We start from the raw sequence: 20,004 nt of genomic DNA on the forward strand, positions 1-20,004 counted from the left end.
AGATCAGCCTTTCCCAGATTATGCTAGTTTGCAATATTAAGATTTGAGTACATCTTTACAAATCTAACAATTTCTTTTTCTCAGAGTACATAACTAAACTGCTATTTGATATGTTTTATTAAATATGTCTATTTGTAGACATGTAGTACCGTATTTTCCGCACTATAAGGCACACCTAAAAGCCTTAAGTTTTCTCAAAAATCGGCCATGCGCCTAATAATCCGGTGCGCCTTGTGTGCACTGAGTTACAAAAATCTGTAAAAATGTTATTGTGCGACTTTGGTAAGCGCTCCGCTTGATTGACTGTCGGATCAGTTCCTGCTGACACAGGGACGTTATACATACTGTACACTACGTACGCTGGCAGCGATAAACCAATCAGAGAACATTACGTAATACGTACAGAACGTACGCTTACCTCCGCCATGCCTCCGGTAGGTATACTACCGGTATGTTGCAAAACAACATTTGCGCTCCACACTCCAGTCCAGTAGGTGGTGGTAAATGCACCTTAAGTTGGTTTGCCATCCGCCAAATTAAAATCAGAAGAAGAGAACATTTGTTTGTCTAAGGACCCCTGAAAATGGCACCAGTGAAGAGCCATGTTTACGAGGCACAATTCAAACTACAGGCTATCAGTTACGCGGTTGTAAATGGGAATAGAGCAGCTGCGAAAGATTTCAACATCAGTGAATCTATGGTTCGGAAGTGGAGGAAGCAAGAAAATGAACTGTGCCAAGTTAAGAAGACACAATAGATGAGGACTTTGATGAATTTGTTGGAGAAGATTGATTTAAAAAATAATGTGTGTGTATTGTTAAATAGTAGAATAAAGTTCAACTAAACTCACTGTTTTGCTTCCGTTACCTTTTTTGTAGACCGTATGTTTTAGCATGCGCCTTATTATACGGTGCGCCTTATGTATGGGTTAAGTACAGAAATAGACCCCGTAATTGTGACTGCACCTTATAATTCGGTGCGCTTTATAGTGCGGAAAATACGCTAATCATAACCTTATTTTAGAAATATTGGTATTTTTATTATTTGTGTTGTTTTGGTGATTCCATTTTTTCCACTTCTAAAAATTAGCTACACCACACACAGAGAAAAAGTCACCAAAAGGTGTGATAATTGTAACTTGGTACAATGGATATCATTAGAATTTTTTTTTAATGTGAACTGGAACACAAAGGCGGCAGCAGTTTAAAGTGTGAGTGAGATCCACTTGCTCTACACCAATTGCACAAGTCTTATTCTGAGCTAATTTTGTTGTGAAACAACAACATTGTTTATTTATATTCTAAGATCTCGCACATATTACAAAATGTGTTATGGAAAATAACATGAATGTTTAAATACATCATCATACTACTCCCAACCATAAATAAGAAATTAGGCCATAACCATTTGACCTAAACAATGGTATTTTAAATGCCAATAACTGCGCTCCAAAAATCCACAGGTTAAATAGTAAAAAAGTGCATTACCTGCTTAAAGCTACCCCAAACACCAAACGAATATTGTCCAAAACTGAGGCATTGGCAAAAGTCTTCACATCAGCCACCACCTCTCCTTGCTATAATACAAAAAATATAACTACTTTTTACTGCACAACCTACTAAGCATTATACTTTGATGAATATATATATATATATATATATATTTTTTTTTTTTTATATTTTGAATATAACAAAAGCCATTTTTACTTTTTTGACCGTAAAGCTTTTCCCAGAATTGTGAATGGCATATCTGTGGGAATTAAAACGAGTTTCAGATGAATGTATATAAACAGTTGATCCAGTTTGTGAAATAATGCATCAAAATGGACAGACCTACTGACAACTTCCACAATCTTGGCATATTCTTCACTGGAGCTTTTGAGGGCTTTCCTTCGGGTTTGCACATTATAGAACAGATCTTCTACCTATATAAAAGTACAAATAATTATTCATATACTTCATACTTCACAGACAGCTTTAAAATAAGCAGGTATATTTGCATTATTTTTGTTTTAAAAAACCCCACATACTCAGTTAAAAATTGTACATTTCCAGCATTAGGCCGAAGCCCTTATCCGGAGCAACGTAGAGACTTTAAAGCACTTTTGTAACAATGAATACTTTAACACAGATTCACTAGTTTACAGACTTAGGATACTGTGAGGATAACTAAACTCTGTTCAGAGTAAATTTTTTTTCTTTTAAATATACACATAAAACAAAAATTCTTGATAATCTATGTTAAGATTGCCAGTGACTGGACTGTTCAGACATCTAGGGGATGTTTATTCCACCACCTTGGGGCCAGAACAGAAAAGAGTCTTGCTGTATACCTACCTCTTACCCTGAGAGATAGTAGGACCAGTCAGGCAGTGCTAGTAGATCGGATCGGATGGAGTGTGATGCAGTGCAAGAAATGTTGAGAGTTTTGAGGTAAGAGGGTGCTGGTCTATTTTTGGCTTTGTAGGCAAGCGTCAGTGTTTTGAATCTGATGCATGCAGTTACCAGAAGCAAGTGGAGGGAGCGCAGAAGAGAGGTGGTATGTGTGAACTTAGGCAGGGTGAAAAGTTGTGCAGCCTCATTTTAGATCATTTGCAGAGGACGAATCACATTCATAGGTAAACCTGCCAGTAGTGAGTTGCAGTATAAGTACATGAGAAGCATGTGTGAATAAAAATGGCTGAATCCTTCTGATGCTGTAAAGACGAAACCGGCATCAGCACATCACATTAGCAAAATGGTCACATCAAGGTTGCAAGCCATGGCCAAAGGAGAGATCATTTTTAGGAATATTGCAAGCCTAAAAGATCCTGACCGGGGTATGAATCACCTAGGAGGACCAGCAGTTCAGTTTTACTGAGACTGAGTTTCATCTGATGAGCAATCATCCACAATGATATGTCTGCCAAACCACAACTTAACTTATATCACCAGACCTGCTAATACATGGTATCTGAAAGAAGGAAGGAGAATACAAGTTAAGTGTCATTGGCAAAGAAGTGGTAAGAGAATCCATGTTAGGATATAGTTTAAAGAGAGTGAGTATATAGGGAGAAAAGGAGAGAACCATGTACTGAGCACTGCGGGACAACAGTGATAGTCTACATAGAGCAGATGTCGCTCCCCTCCACGTTGACCTTTCAGTTAGGAAGCAAACCATTCGCATGCTAATCCACAAATTTCAAGACTGCTGAGGATGGACACGAGAGTGTTTGACCATGTAAAATGCTGCAAGGGCAATGAGAATGAGGATAGATTAGCTTGGATTTTTTCAGAGACAGACAAAAGAGTGTCTGTGGAATTTGCTGCTTTAAAGCCAGACTGGTTGAGATCTTGAAGGTTGTTCTGCGAGAGATATACAGACAGTAGATTATACACAATGTGTTCAAGAATTTTTGAAAGAAAAGAGAGAAGTGGTACTAGTCTGTAGTCACTGATGTCTGATGGATCAAGAGTAGGTTTCTTAAGGATGGGAAAAACCCTTGCTCTCTTTAAGGTAGTTGTTACATGACCAGATTTTAGGGATATATATTTATGATTGTGGTAATGGAGGGCAGAAGGTCTTTTGAGATTGTCTGGAGAAAACTGGTTGGATACAGTAGGCAGGTGGTATGATTGCAACACTGGATGACGTGTGGAATCTCTTCTGCTGCTATGTTTGAAAAAGTGATGATGAAGGAGTAAGGGGATCCTGGCTGTGCTATGTAGGCATAGTCGGGGCAGAAGTGAGGGCCTGGCAGATTTCCTCAATCTTCTAATCGTAAAAGGAGGCAAAGTCTTGAGCAGTCGGGGAGGATGTAGCAGGTGTAGCCAGGGGGTTTTGTAGTGAAGAGATGTTGTGAAGCTTTCAAGGATGTTGAAGAGAAGCTTCAAGCTTTTCCTTGTAGAAGGAAGTCCTGGCAGAAGTTACGTCTGAGGAGAATTTAGCCGGGAGCATACAGTAAGAAGCAAGATCTACTTTGAATTAAGATTTCTTCCACTTTCTCTCTGCTGATCTTAGTTCTCTTCGATTGTTGCTCAACACATCTGACAAGCAAGGAGCAGAACAAGAAGTCTTCCTGGGTTTAGTGGACAGAGAAGGTCCATGGTTGAGAAAAGAGAGGAGAGGAATGCGTCTGTAGCGGAGTTCAAAGGTTAGGAGGAGAAGGATTCAGGATTAGAAAGATCAATCACATCATAAACAATGCAGCTATGCAGCTGTAAAAGTACTATTCAAATGAGAGTAGTTTTCTTATTTTTGAATGTTACTTTCTTCACCTACAGTATTAAGTACTAACTATACCTCTAATTTTCATCTGTCTCCTCACACCTCCTTGGCTTTTGGAGGTGTTACACAGAGGTCAAAACGAATTAAGAGCATATAAGGGAAAGAAAAGGTTCCTATCTACTCTTTAACTATTCTATTCTGTAAGAGAATTAATCAGAAATGAGAACTCCCTCATCTTCCTCCCTGACTGATGTTTAGTTCCCTAACCCTGATTTCCCAGAGCAACCTAGATAACATCTGTCTTTGCACCCAAACTAAGGGTAGTCCTGGACAACCAACTATCCCTCTTGCCTCACATGGCTAACCTAACGTAGTCATGTAGGGCTTTCCATCACAACATCAGAACTATCTGGCCATTTCTATCAACGGAGAACACTCAGATGATTTTTCAGTCTCTTGTGATTGCAGGACTGTACTACTACTCCTGGTAGGTTTGCCCCTGAGGGCCATCCAACCCCTGCAACTGATCAAAATAAGGCTCATGTTTTACAAATGTATCATTATTGGAAGAAACATGGTGATTTACTGTGATCAGTGTCCCTTGGTTTCCAGCACAAGGCTTAGGTGGGGCTTTCAGTTTCCCATCACAGTAGCATGATCTGTGCATGAAAAAGCAAGAAGAATGAATATGATGACATTAATAACATTAATGTTGCATAAATAACATTATGTTCTAATTTACACCTCACTGAGCACATCATTTAGAATTAACCTTCAAATTGTCCCTGGGTCTTTTTGACCCCGCTGGAAGAATTTAATGTGTCATAACTGGTTTTCTTTCACAAATTTGCCTGAAATTTACCAGGATTGTTCCAAATTATGAACTTTGCAATCAAAATTAATTTTGTCTATTTTCGTTGAACTATGTGTGTGTTCAGAACAGTATATACTACGCGTTCGTGATCCTCTTGGGTCATTTTGATTCGGCCACATTTAGTGGGGCAATAGGTCACACTTTTGCCCTTTTCAGCGCAATGAGCATACATACAGACACAAAAATGCACACGTAAAATGTACACTAACACACGCACCCAAAACACACACTCACACCCCACACACACGCACAAACAAACACACAAATTGGGCATTGCATTTCATTAGGCCTCCAGAAGAAAAAAAAAGCCAAACATTTGTAAATATTTCACACTTTTGATATGCTTTCGCCTAGCAGAGGGCAAAATATGATCTACCAAAATGATGCTACACACACACAGTCAAACACTGTTCAAAGCATTGGGCATTGCAATTCAGTTGGCCTCCAGACAAAACAAAAGCTACACATTTGTAAACATTTCTCACACACACACACACACACACACACACGCACACACGCACGCAGAGGGCAAAATATGATCTACCCAAATGATGCTACACACACACACACACACACACAGCAAAGCATTCAGCATTGCAAATTATTGGGCTTCCAAAAAAACAAAAACAATCTAAAAAAAACAATTTCATTAGGCCTCCAGAAGAAAAAAAAAGCCAAACATTTGTAAATATTTCACACTTTTTCTTGAATCATTCTGGCATTCCAATATTTACTGCTGAAGAGTATTTGCATCTAGTGGTATGACCTCTATAATTGAAAGACATAAGATGTCTTCAAACAACAGAGATGGGGGACTCGAGTCATATGACTTGACTTGAGTCGGACTTAAGTCGCACATTTGAGACTTGAGACCTGCTTGGCAAATATTAAAAAAAAGACTCGACTTGACTTTGACTTGACATTCATGACTTGAGACTTGACTCGGACTTGAGTTAAATGACTCGAAATAACTTGTTTTTTTGTTTTATCTTGTTTTTAAATCTGTTTTTAAACGCACGCAAGAACGTAATCTAACCACGTGATGCAGCAGGCAAGCAGAGGGAGCGCGCGCACTAACTAATAAACCTTAACAGTCGTGACGAAACATGGAAGGCGCTACACCAAAAATAATTAAGTTCAGGTACCGGGATTTTGTGCGAGATGGAGAAGAGAAGAACAGCAGAATGCGACCACATCGCTCACAATTGAATGACAAAGTTCTATCAAAGTAAATTTTTTTGCAAGCACAATGTAGTGTAAATGGTTGGGAATGTCAGCTGTTTTGCAATAGCACTTGTAATTGGTCTTCAGTGTTAGGCTTTGAGTGAAAAGCGTATGGATCATATATGGGGATGCACATATATAAAAATTAAAAAAATAAAAAAACTTCAGAGTTGCAAGCACAGTCATATTCTTGTCTCGCATGCACACGCACACACATTCAATTTAAAGGGACAGTTCACCCAAAAATAAAAATCTTTCATAATTTTCTCACCCTCATGATGTTACAAACCTGTACACATTTCTTTGTTTAGATGAACACGGAAGGAAGATATTTTAAGGAATGTTTATAACTAAACCATTCATGAGCCCCATTCACTTTTACAGTATTCTTTTTTCCTACTATGGAAGTGAATGGGGCTCATAAATGGTTTGGTTACAAACATTCCTCAAAATATCTACATGTGTGTTCATCAAAACAAAGAAATTTATACAGGTTTGTAACATCATGAGGGTGAGAAAATGATAACAGAATTTTCATTTTTAGGTGAACTATCCCTTTAATAAATTACACTCACTTCAATCATCTCTATCTTTCTTTCTCTCTCTCTGTCTCTCTCTCTCCCCCCCATAGTTAATTCACTTCAAGGTTTGTGGGATTCAATAATTTACATTTTTTGGTTGACGTGATTGATTGTTGTTGTTATTCTGTTGTTAAAAAGGAAGGATCTAATTTAAGGATGTGTTCATGTCCCGTTAAAGGTGAATGCCTGTACAAAAAATGCCATTTGGTTGCAAAGTAACCATTGTACTTTTTTATATATGCTTTTCCATGGTCTTCTGCCATGTTTGAGGCATATTGAAACTTTTCATGATTTTATGTTGGCCTTATTTCAATTACATTTACATCTTATTCTTTGTAGTTTTGATTTTTATTCATTTTTAGATTTTTATTGTATTTACAACTCACCTGTATGTGGACACCTTTTAAAAATAAATGCATATAATCATTTTTGTTGCAAATAAAACTCTCATAGTCCATAAATACTGCAGTTATAACTTTGTTTAATATATACATTTAGTTAAATCATCAAACATCTGTATGACTTGCCAGTGACTTGCTTGACTCAAGCTACGACTTGACTTGACTTGCTTGACATAAAGCTATGACTTGACTTGACTTGACTCTCACAAAAAAATGACTCGGACTTGCTTGAGACTTGAAGGTTAAGACTTGAGACTTACTTGTGACTTGCACATGTGTGACTTACTCCCACCTCTGTCAAACAATGACTGCACTGTAGAGATTGTTGTTAATTGTTTTTGGGTTTATCATTGTTGCGCTTATAATTTTGTAAATTTGAATCGTAAATATAGTCATGGGAAAAGGAAAGTACACTCTACTTCAATTCTGATATTCTAATTTATCAGATCCTTATTAACAACTGTTACTTCTATATACAAACAGAACCTCAACTGACAACAAAAAACAGCTTTCAATACAATTTATTTGTATAAAACACAATTGACATTGTCTCAAAGCAGCTGTACAGAATTATAGAACCATAAAATAAAAATTTAAAGTTTTTAAAAAAGTTTCAAATTAAGTTACTATTTATCTCTAACGACCAAGCCTAAGGCAACAGTCAAAACACAGAAAATCTTCCTGATATGATACGAGGAAGAAACCTTAAGAGGAACCAGGCTCAGAAGGGAATCCATACTCATTTGGGTGACACTGGAAAGTAAATAATGTTCATCAAAAGAACTGGTATTGGACCTCTTCAGTGATGATGTGTAATGGCATAAAAAAATGTTCATAACTTTAGATAAATAATGTAGAGAATTTGCATTAGGTGCAAGATTGCACCTCAAGATAAAGTGCTCAAAGTACCACAATGAGTTTCAAATTACTCGCCAAATGGCAAAGACACTTTGAGGTCACATTGCAGATAGAGGACATTGACTATGAGGTAAAGTGTACCAAGGAGAGAGGTGTTCCCTGTATCATTAACGAGAGTAATTTCAGAGTGGGATGAGCTGGAACTGTATCCAACACAAGTCCCTCTTGAAGATTACCACTCCCCATAGCTGACTACACTAATCTCACAGAGCCCTCAAGGTGATGGTGCACACCCTCCCTTCCATCTACCCGTGACTATTCCAACCCGATATCCTCAGAGAAAAGTTTGCGCGATGCAGCTTATTTTTATTTACACCTGGATTTAACAAATGGATATAACAGATCACAATGAATCTACAATCTTGAATCTACAATCTTGAAAATGCCCTGTTCTGCCCTGTTTGGGTTACAGCAAATCAGGACCAGACCAGACAGCTACCCTGCATGATTTGAGCACTTGTTTGTGAATGGAGGAGATGGTAAGTGTTAAGGATTGCACACCTGTGCCTAATGAATGGTCTAGATGCCTAGAGACACCGTCAATCATCATAGAACTGTGTGGATGTGTGTGTGTGTGTAAGTGAGAAAGAGATCGTGTGATTTTATGTTAAAACCACTGAAAAATTAAAGAAATAAATAATGAAGTGCCCTTAAAGTGCCCTTAAGTGTTCCTCATTCCATAGGCAAACCTACAAAGTATAACAATATGGTTTGACACACACTCTGCCTACTTAAATTTTTTTAACCTTGTATTTTATGTGATGATTTTGTATGTGTATCTTGGTTTGCTTTAATATATTTAGCATGTTCTTTTCACTTGGCTTTAAACACACTGTTACTTGTGTAATCTAGTCTAGCCTAGCTTAACCACACTTGAGTATCATCAGTAAATTGTTGATACTAGTTCATTAATATAATAGTCACTTCTTGGTCACCACACTGGTACCTGCAACCTCAAGTTTCAAGACATGACTCAAGCTGAAAATCCAAGGCCAGTCACAATCAAGTTCAAAAGAAACCGATTAGAATTACATCATGAGACAGAGCCCAGGTTAAAAATAATACATCTTCCCTTGGAAAAGAAAGAAAGTAAATGAACAACATGAAGTTGTACTCACCGGTAAGCACATTTTGCATCTGCTGTTTTTGTGGTAATGGTAACATGGGCTACATGACTTATGCTGGCAAGTGCCTGCGATAAATATTGAAAGACTTAATTAGCTTCTTGCAATGCAAGACAAACAAACAAATAATTGCTTTGTTACTTCACTGACATTTTTCAGAAAAAAGTTTGAATCCAGTGAACTTCCAGTATTAAGTTTTACTAATTGGGTTCTTTCACTATAAATCATAAATGCAAAACTAGTCAGATAACACTACATTTATTGAATTTGTACTTTTCCAAAGTGAAAAGGACTTACAAAGGCTTACATTTATCTCATTAAAAAGCTGAGCAATTGAGTAGTGGCAGCTTGGTGCCCCTGGGATTTGAACTAATGACCTTTCAATCAGTAGTCCAACACCTTAACCACTAGGCTACCACATCCCACACTAATATACACAAGTGATATAACTATACCTCTCCTCTAAAACCATAAGTTGCAATCGATGCAAGATCCTCAAATGTTTGAAGCTTGCTTGTTGTAAAACGCTCACAAACAATTTCCAGGTCTTCTTTCTGCCAAACACAGAGTAGAAGATGGACAATGTAGCTACATATCATAAGGCATGACAACAAAAAAGGAAAGCAGACAAACAGAAAAATTGTTCAAAATAAAGCATGGTAAATAAAAGGCATTCAATAATATCGGACAGCTTTAGCATGTACCAGGACTATAAATATTCTACACACCTCTGTTAAAATGGTATAAATATTTTTCACCCAAAATGTGCATACCCTTTTAATATTCGCTGTAATCAGAATAAACCAACCACATCCAATCTTATGTTGAAAAGTAATTATCATACAGCTGTCATTAATGAAAATTTTCTGATTTACCCCAAATAAAGATAAGCAGTATCTCTACTATTTTCTTCACACTGCTGAATCCATGGTCCTTAAAAAAAGCTTACAAATCATCAGGTCCCTTATTGAAAGGTATCAGGAAAAGGATGCAAGAATTTCAAATTATTTTATGTACCATCAATGTAAATCAACAAATGGAGAAAATGGTGCAACACGATTTTATGACATCTGTCTTTACTTGCACATGAGCCTAATGACATCCCATTCTTAATCCGTGGTGTTTAATTATTGCACATCGCTAATGAAGATTGTGACAGTTTCAATCATGCAAATCTCAAATTCCATCAGCATGCGAGATCCACGCTGGATCTCGTTTACACAAACATCCATTGTGCATACTATGCAGAGCCCATAACCATATCTCTTTTATGCTAATTCCAGCATACAGGCCACTTGTTAGACGCTCTAAACCAGTTCTGAAGCATGTAAAAACATGGCCAGCAGGAGACACCTCTGCTCTTCAGGACTGTTTTGAGTGAACTGATTGGAGCATGTTCAGGGAGGCTGCAACCAGTGGTGATTCCATCAACTTGAAGGAGTAGACGGCAAAAATGACAAGCTACATCGGCAAGTGCACTGATCACCTGACCATCTCTCCAAGACCATCACCACACGCTCCAACCATAAGCCAGGTTGACTGCAAATGTATGTGCTCTGCTGAAGATTAAAGTCTCTGCCTTCAGTACAGGGGGCAAGACAGCCTTAAGAACAGCAAAGGCCAAATTGTTCCGAGCCATCAGGGAGGCAAAATACGCACACACCCAGGGAATCCAGGTGATCACAAAATACAGGACAACTTCACCTGTCTGTGACAGTGACACCTCCCTTCCAGATGCGTTGAATGTCATCTTCACTCGCCTTGAGGTGCAGAATCACGTAGCAGCAAGGAAGAATACCCATCCCCCCAACAATCAGATACTCTGTCCAACCACAGCCGATGTCAGGAGAACTCTGTGTATAGTTAACCCACGGAAGTCTGCTCCAGACAATATTCCTGCTAGAGAGTTCAGGGAATGTGCAGAACAGCTAACGGATGTCTTTACTGACATCTTCACATTTTCCTGAGAAGAGCTGTTGTACCTACCTACCATCGTCCCGGTGGCAAAGGATTCTACAGTGTCCTGCCTCAATTACTATACCCTACATCCATTGTTATGAAGTGCTTCAGGAGGCTTGTCATGATGCACATCAAGACTCAGCTACCACCTTCACTGGACCCCCTGCAGTTTGTGCATTGTCCAAACGTCACCACCTATGATGCCAATGCCATGACCCTTAGTCTGGCCTTCAGCCACTTGGACAATAAAAACACGAATGCTGTTCATAGACTTCAGTTCAACATTCAACACAATCATCTCTCAGCACCTGACTGAGAAGCTGAGCCTGCTGAGCCTGAACACCTCCCTCTGAAACTGGATCCGGGACTTCCCGACTGGGAGACATCAATTATTCCTCAGTTATTTCAGCATGGCAAGTACCATTCTCTTGGCAACCGCCAAACTCTGACAAGACAAGTTCCTGAGAGCGACCCATTCTTTCACAAATATTTGTAGAAGCAGTCTATATGCCTAGGTGCTTTATTTTATGCACCTGAATTCAATGATTTGGAGAGGTGTAAATATGTGCCATGGCATCAGACATTTACCAAAAAAGACTAAATAATGAAATAACAACAAAAGCTAATTCAAGAAGGTACTGGTTTAGTGATGTGCAAACTGATTCAACAGGTAATTGTTTAAGTTCTACTAGGGCTGGGCAATAAAACGATAACGATACGTATCGTGATAGACACGTGATCGATAGCGATAGAAAATGTGCTCTATAAAATGTTCGATATTTTTTATTCTTCGTCGGAAGGAAACAGAGGTTGTGAAGGAAGTTTGGTTGCATTAACAAAGTCTCTCGCTCTCTGGTAACCTAGCAACTTGGGGAGTGACACGCTAACAGACAATATTGTAACAGTATCACGTTTGGTTGCGCCATATCGTTGTCTCGTGCTGGATTCCTCTTTAGTAACCGGTGACTGATGAGCAGAAAATGAGCCACAGCGAGCGAGAAAATTGTAAATAAAAGAGGAAAAGTCAGCTCGCCAGTACGGCAGTTTTTTGGATATTATAACTAGGGATGAAATGATTCCTTGAGTAACTCGATTACAAAAATTATTCGAGGCAAATTCCTCTGCCTTGAAGCCTCTTTTAATTCATTTTAAAGCTCACGTCACGTTCTTGTGCAATTATTGTGTGTGTGTGTGTGTGTGTGTGTGTGTAAGACAACGCGCTTACTGTACGTAAAAGCGGAAGGAGACGCGAGGAGTAAGCGGTCTTTTGATTTGAGCGCACGGGCGCGTGTTATAGTGCGGGCTGCAAAATGTAAGGGCACGATAACAATGTCAATGAGCAAAGAGAAGAAAAAAATAGGAGAAAACGACAGAAAATGTCCAAGGTTTGGGACACCATCAGAGCATCTGTTTTCAGCAGCAGGAAACATTGCTTCCAAGCGCAGGGAAAGCCTCAGTTCTGAGCATGTTGATATGTTTACCTTTCTTCGTTGCAATCACATGCTCCTTTAAAGACTCTTAAAGCACACACATGTTGAGAGAGAGAGAGAGAGAGACTTTTCTATTCTGATTTTATATATATATATATATATATATATATATATATATATATATATATATATATATATATATATATATATAAAAAATACCTCATAGCATTCCAAATTAGACAGTAAAGGTTTATGTTATGCCTGAGTTGTAGATTTAGAATCTTTTAGTTCTGAAAGTTAAGTTGACTTAAAGGCAGTATTTTTGTATTATTATTATTATTTATTTTGTGTGCCTTAATTTTGATACTTTAAAAAAGTAATTTGAAAATAATTTACAAAAAAGTTTATTTTTGATAGAAAATATTGTTGTATGCATTGCATACTATGCATTTAAAAAATAAAAGTTAATTTTTCTAAAAAAAAGGAAACCTAGGAAAATTAAAGGAAAATTAGTTATTCATTTTAAGAGACCCGTCTTATTTTCTCTTGTATATTTAATATTGCTCTTTAATTAAGCAAAAATACATTTTATCAGATTACTCGATTAATCGATGAAATTTTTGGTAGAATACACTATTACTAAAATGTTCAATAGCTACAGCCCTAATTATAAGTCTACCAAAATATACTTGAATAGTTTAACTTCAAGTATGATTAGAGTAAGAATAACTTGAGTTACTTTTTCATATTTCTGCAGGTTTTATATTTAAAACAATGTTACTGTACTGTATCAGGTTTGTTTTTATATTACAGATGTAGCTCAGTCTTCCTCAGTTTTATTTATGTTTAAAAAACACTGCACATATTTTAAAACACTTTATTCACCAGAAGGTGAACAGCTAGTGAACTTCCTAGCACTAAACTTGCACTAAATTCTCAGGGTTCTCTGTTTATATTTAACACTTTGCACTATTTTATTACTTTATTAAGCATTTCTTACATTTTCTTACATTTTGTTAAGTGTTAATTGTGACTTTAGACTAATGTTTACATTATAATTATTTGAGTTTTCCTGGTTGTTGACAATTTTGCCTTAATAACTGAAGGGATTACGATAAGAGGAAGGTTTAGTTTAAAATAAAAATGTTTAAATGTAATATTTTTCTCCTGGTCCTTATTTTAAATGGGCCATAAAAAAGTTCAATAATTATCGATATCGACCGATATGAAACACATATCGTGATACTGTTTTCGGCCATATCGCCCAGCCCTAAGTTCTACATATCCTTAAAAAGGTTTCTGGTTGGTTTTCACTGTACTTTCACATTATGTCTGATGTGAATTATTTTGGTTACAGTTTTTACATCACAAAAAACTGCCATTTCAATAGGGGTATGCAGACTTTATATGTATTGTATGTATGTATGCAAGTAAAGAAAGTGTGCATATTAAATCACAATATTTACGGAATGACGTAAAATCTACACGATGCGCAGAGAGAGTATCGGATATAAACATAAAGTATTTTTTACCTTTAAATTAGTTATGCTATATATACACTAGTATTTGCTTTAGACCAGTCAACATACATGCATATCCGCCTGTTAAATTTAAAACACCGACTACACAATCCGCTGTTCGAGAATCACCTGCAAAAAATAAAAGCAAAATAATGAAAGCAGGATAATACACTTACTTACCCTAATTCCAGAGCCATTATCTTGAATCTGGATCAGCTTCATTCCCCCTTCTTTGATAATCACCTGAATGTTGGTGGAATTTGCATCCAGGCTGCAAAAAAAAAATAAATAAATATATATATATAAAATATATATATATATATATATATATATATATATATATATATATATATATATGATACATCAGCTATAACAAGACAAAATCAGTGCGTCTCACCAATTCTCAATCATTTCTTTAATCGCATTAGCAGGTCGTTGAATGACTTCTCCAGCAGCAATGCGGTTCACAACGGTCTCATCCAGCCTCCGGATCACGCCGGCCATGACGCCTTACAGCCGCTGTCTCGATATGTGCGAATTAGAAGGCAATTAGAGAACGACCGAAAGATAATAATGTTTTCATACGTCAACCATTGTATATAATCTGTTGTTGTCTTCGTCTTCTTCTTTTCTCGTCGTGTCGTTCTTCTTCTTCTTCTTCTTCTTCTTCTTCTTCTTCTGTTATTTTAGGCTTATGGCGGGTTGCAAACCATCTGAAAAGGTGCATATCGCCACCTATTATATTGGAGTGTTTTTAACCTCTTATCAATTTAATACCCCATCTACTTTAAATTTAATTAGTTTATGCCTTACATTTTCTGTATATTTATATTACACACCTAATAGTTATCAGTATATGACTTTTTAATGAGAAATAATGGATTATTTAGCCTAGGAGATTTTTTACAGTGGCTTAGTGGTTAGCTTAGTGGTTAGCACATTCACCTCACACCTCCAGGGTTGGGGTTTGATTCCCGCCTCCGCCTTGTGTGTGTGGAGTTTGCATGTTCTCCCGTGCCTCGGGGGTTTCCTCCGGGTACTCCGGTTTCCTCCCCCGGTCCAAAGACATGCATGGTAGGTTGATTGGCATCTCAGGAAAATTGTCCGTAGTGTTTGAGTGCGTGAGTGAATGAGAGTGTGTGTGCCCTGCGATGGGTTGGTACTCCGTCCAGGGTCTATCCTGCCTTGATGCCCGATGACGCCTGAGATAGGCACAGGCTCCCCGTGACCCGAGGTAGTTCGGATAAGCGGTAGAAAATGAGTGAGTGAGTGAGATTGCTCTCATTACTATATAAAATTTGTTGATTGCAAGATATACTGTATGCAAAATGTGCAGTGCAATGATCATGGTAATTAGAGATTACTTGGTATGTTTTCATTTCTGTAAGGGGGAGGGAGGAAAGTGAGGGTTACCTGCTGTGGCTGTTGAATGCTGAAACTCACTGGGGATTTTTGAAAACAACTGCACACCAAGTAAAAGGTGAGTGTCTAAAAAAATCTGTATAACTATTTTTCTGGAAAAGTTCATTAAGACCTGTCCAGTAGTTCAGTGTTAATGTCCTGAGAGCTTTTTTTTCCTTTAGGTACACTGCTTATAATGTTTCATGTTATCTGTAGCTTTAATGTTTAAGTAGGTATTTCTGTCAATTCACAGCTCAAGTTTTTTTTTTTTTTTGGTGCTTCTGTTGATTCACTTGATAACTTTAACATGTGCCTGCTCATAGCTAATGATATAGCTTATATGTCTATTTTTTGCAGTACCTTCCTGGTTAAGAGCTTGATAGTGTTGCCAATGACTTATTTGTCACATGGACATTCTGCAACAACAAACAGATGTAGATGATTCAATTGTGAGGCAGTCAGCCAGGGCTCAGTGCTACAGAAAATGTTGAACAGGACAGACATTTTGAACAAAGCTCTTTCAGGAAAACAGCATGTGAAACACATACTGTAAATAAAATGGTGAATTCACAGATGAATTTGAACCCACTAAGAGCATCTAAAAAGAAACAGAATATGACTGCAGTTTATTGGGTGATCACTAATGTGCATTCAAAATATAGATACGCACTCCAGCCCATTCAGCTAGCACTTTTACGTAAAATCCCTAATGTAAAGTATAGCTATACCAATATTCTCCATGCTCTCATCCAAAATCATTTTGTAGCAACACAGGCTATATGCTGAAAAGTTGCAAGCATGTGTCAAAGGCACTGTGATGTATGTGGCTGCTAATAACTTACAGTAGCTGCTCATTAATCAGCAGGATTCTTTGAGAGCTTTGCAGTGGACAGGTTTTGCATGGTGACCATGCATGAGATTCAAGACAAGAGGCATATTCAGGCACCATTGAACCCTGAACTAAAGACCCTCACAGCAACAGGGTGCAGGAGGTACACTGGGATCCCACTGTGGCTAAACAACCCAGTCTCACAGCAGATCGTGATATAGTCACGAAATCTAATCTATTGATTCGTGTTCGTGGACACGAATTTCACTTTTTTCCGTGTCACTCAGCACGACTTCTCTTTTAATGATATCATCTTTCTTTCAACACATAAACACGAAAATGTGCTTGATAATTCAACAATACGATGTCATGACCATCCGTTTTATTTGATTCTCCTGATTTCTGCAGGCCACGAATTCTCCTTCATTGCATTCAAACCACTTCCCAGGTAATGTTACTCGAATGTACTGTAATGATCAAATTTAAATATCCAAGAAAATTTTTGCTGATCTATTGTTTGTCAATTACACTTGTATTTTTCAGGTGTATATGGACAACATCAGGTGTTCTATTGATTGGCACAGTCTTTTTATTTATATCACAATCCTTGAGATATTTCAATTAAAGTGGGGGAACATTGGACATCTGTTTACCCACCTTTCACAATAGTCTAGGGTGTGCATTTCCATTTCACATTGCATTGTTTTTTACAGCTTGCATAATGACATATTACAAATGGTTCACACAAATGGTTTACAGTTGCAATGGTATTAAATTAGTAGTGTTCAATACTATAAGAATTGTGATGGCCTGGTTCGGCCTTCCTTTAATATTTCTGTCACATTATATGTGGGGTTGAAGTAACAGAATTAAAATGATATGGTAAAAAAATGCATGTGAATTGAAAAAAAGAAGACATGAAATTTGAAGCAAATTGAAAAATAAATGATAATGATAAATTATGTGATTTGATTCATTTAGGGGTGATTTGATTAAAACAGTTGTGATATGATAAAAACAAACCTATGTTTTATTATTTTTCCCCCATCTCAGACTTCAGGTGCATGTGTCCTAAGGAACCAACACTGCTCTGAGCAGTCTACCTTACCTTTGTCTCTAACTTCAACTATTAGAAGTGCTATAATGTATGTGTCACAACCTGGATTGGAAGGAGACAGACCCGTACGCAGGATAGCTTCAAATGAAGGGGGTTTAATAAATAAATAAGACATAGACAAAATGATGATAACTAAAACAATACAAATGACGACATTTAACAAGGACTAGACATGACGAGGGGTAAACGTAACTAATGATTCCGCCCTGCCATCGGCAACGGGGCTCACTTAAATATACAAGACAATGAAGACCCAACAAGGAGCAGGTGTGGTGACAGGGAGGAGCAGACGAAGGCGGGGCAGACACGTGACGAGGAACGACAACAATAGCACATGGCCAAAAGTCCAGGCTGAATCATGACAGTATGCTGCTTTGCAGATCCCACCTATCTCTGATCTCCAGATCTTGCCAGATTATGGATATTATTGTTAATACACAAGCTACACAAAGCCTATTCATACTTAACAGATGCACCTAAACAATGCGTCTGTCTTCTTCTCGTGTTAAACCTTACTCCATTAAACCAATAACAGAAATAGACTTTTACACAAATTTATTAAAAAATGAATTAAAATTAAAAATGCACTAAAAACTATGGAAGTGAAATTACTCACAAGCACCGTGGATTTTTCTTTACTCTAAAATCCTATGTATTTATAATGTGTCTATGAGGTGTGTCTCACACTCCATTCCTGCCCAGAAAATTCATCAATTATGTTTGATATTTAACATTCTAGAAATTCTTCATATACTCCAGTTTTCAGCTCTTTTAGTTCCCAATCACTTCCTGTTTTCAGCTTAATGATTTTTCCCTATCTTTACCTGCACCCTTTTTAGTATGTTCAACAAGATATGTAGCCTCTCCCTAAGGCAGTCTACAATCCCCATGTGCTTTAAACAGTCCACCAGAGTTCCTGTCCTGAAGAAACCTCAGTCTGCCTCAGTTATATTTGCCCAGTAGCCCTGACCTCCATAATGATAAAATGCTTCAAAAGACTGGTCATCCTAGACACCCTAGACCCACTACATTTTTCATACCATCTTCAATGACCTGTGACCAAAAAGTAGTGGTGAGCAAACATGCCTCATCCACCTTCACCTTTAGCACTGGTGCCCCCAGGTTTGTGTTCTGAGCCCCTTCCTGTACTCTCTGTACACATATGTCTGCATGGTCAGTTTCATCAAATTCCTTTTTTAAGGATAATAATCACATGAACTATTTAGAATTAATTATCACATAGTTGTTTGACTCCTTTTTAAAACCTAATGATAACAGAGATCACCTAAACAACCCTAATCAAAAGTTTACATATCCTGAATTTTTTTTCCACATTATAAACATACAGGTTGACCCACAGAGGTTTAAATGGCTATTAAAATGAAGTTTCCACCTCTGTGACTATAATTGTAATTAGTGTCTTTGCATAAATAGAAAGTGAGTTTCTCAGCTCATGAGGTGATACAGTACACTAATTTGGCTGGATAATACACCAGAGGGGAGACAAAAGAACCGCCAATGGACCTGTGTAATAATGTAGTTGAACTTTATAAAGTAGGAAAAGGATATAAAAAAATATCTCAACACTTGAAAATGCCAGCCAGTACTGTTCAAACTCTAATAAAGAGGTGGAAAATAAGAGTTTCTGTTGATACTAAGTCACGGTCAGGCAGACCAAGAAACATTACTGCCAGAAGAATTGTTTGGGACACAAAGAAAAACCCACAAACACCTTCAAGAGAAATACATTAGGAGGTACTTGAACACAAATGACCAGCACAGTTTCTGCGCCCATGCCACAAAAAGGCCCGCCTTCGGTACACCATGCCCCTTTTCCACCGAGGCAGTTTGAGTGTTGTTTCGGAGCCTGAGCTTAATTTAGAACCAGTTCTTTCTTTTTTGACAGCCAAAGCACCGGCTCTGAACCAGGAAAAGTGGTTCTTAAGTAGCACCAAAACGTTGCTGGTCTACACTTAAGAACTGTTTGTGTAAGGGGCTGTGGGTGGGGCTACTGTTGGCACCTTTGATAATGTACCTTAACTATACTAATATTTAATACACTTTTACTTTACCGCAATATGATCAATTATCAGCACACATGATAGTAGGTAGCTACATGCTAAGGCTAACTTTTTTCTGTGTTAATGATAAAATAACATTATGTACTTTCTCGATTACAACCTCCGTTTATACAAATTACATGGAGCTGCACGTACACGTTGGATTCACCGCATTTGGATGCTAAAGTACTGTAGGTTCACAATGCCATGAGCATTAACAGTAAAGCAACATCCTCCATTGTTGATGTGTTTGTGTTTGCCGCTGCTGCGCTAACGTTGCTGTGTAACATGTCAGTGACAATGACGTCAGACTCGGCACTGTGATGGCTCTCTAGCCGATGGAAAAGCAAACCGGTTCTT

The 20,004-nt window shown here is 37.7% G+C and overlaps 1 protein-coding gene across 2 annotated transcripts in view; it reads right to left on the reverse strand.

Moving 5' to 3' along the window:
- mlh1 (mutL homolog 1, colon cancer, nonpolyposis type 2 (E. coli)) overlaps positions 1-14,899 on the reverse strand; it is a 30,704-nt gene extending 15,805 nt beyond the window's left edge. The window contains exons 1-8 of one of the 2 annotated variants that reach the window (XM_060871997.1): positions 14,635-14,899; positions 14,418-14,508; positions 9,784-9,882; positions 9,323-9,396; positions 4,793-4,865; positions 1,833-1,924; positions 1,707-1,749; positions 1,488-1,576 (exon numbers count right to left, since the gene is read on the reverse strand). In XM_060871997.1, the coding sequence (XP_060727980.1) occupies positions 1,488-1,576; positions 1,707-1,749; positions 1,833-1,924; positions 4,793-4,865; positions 9,323-9,396; positions 9,784-9,882; positions 14,418-14,508; positions 14,635-14,741 (668 nt within the window). In that variant the 5' untranslated portion in view covers positions 14,742-14,899. The remainder of the gene's footprint in view (positions 1-1,487; positions 1,577-1,706; positions 1,750-1,832; positions 1,925-4,792; positions 4,866-9,322; positions 9,397-9,783; positions 9,883-14,417; positions 14,509-14,634) is intronic. The other variant, XM_060871998.1, reaches the window with a different exon arrangement.
- Between the last annotated feature and the right edge of the window lie 5,105 nt (positions 14,900-20,004).

This window comes from Tachysurus vachellii, chromosome 6, assembly GCF_030014155.1.
Source record: "Tachysurus vachellii isolate PV-2020 chromosome 6, HZAU_Pvac_v1, whole genome shotgun sequence".
Lineage (NCBI taxonomy): Eukaryota > Metazoa > Chordata > Actinopteri > Siluriformes > Bagridae > Tachysurus > Tachysurus vachellii.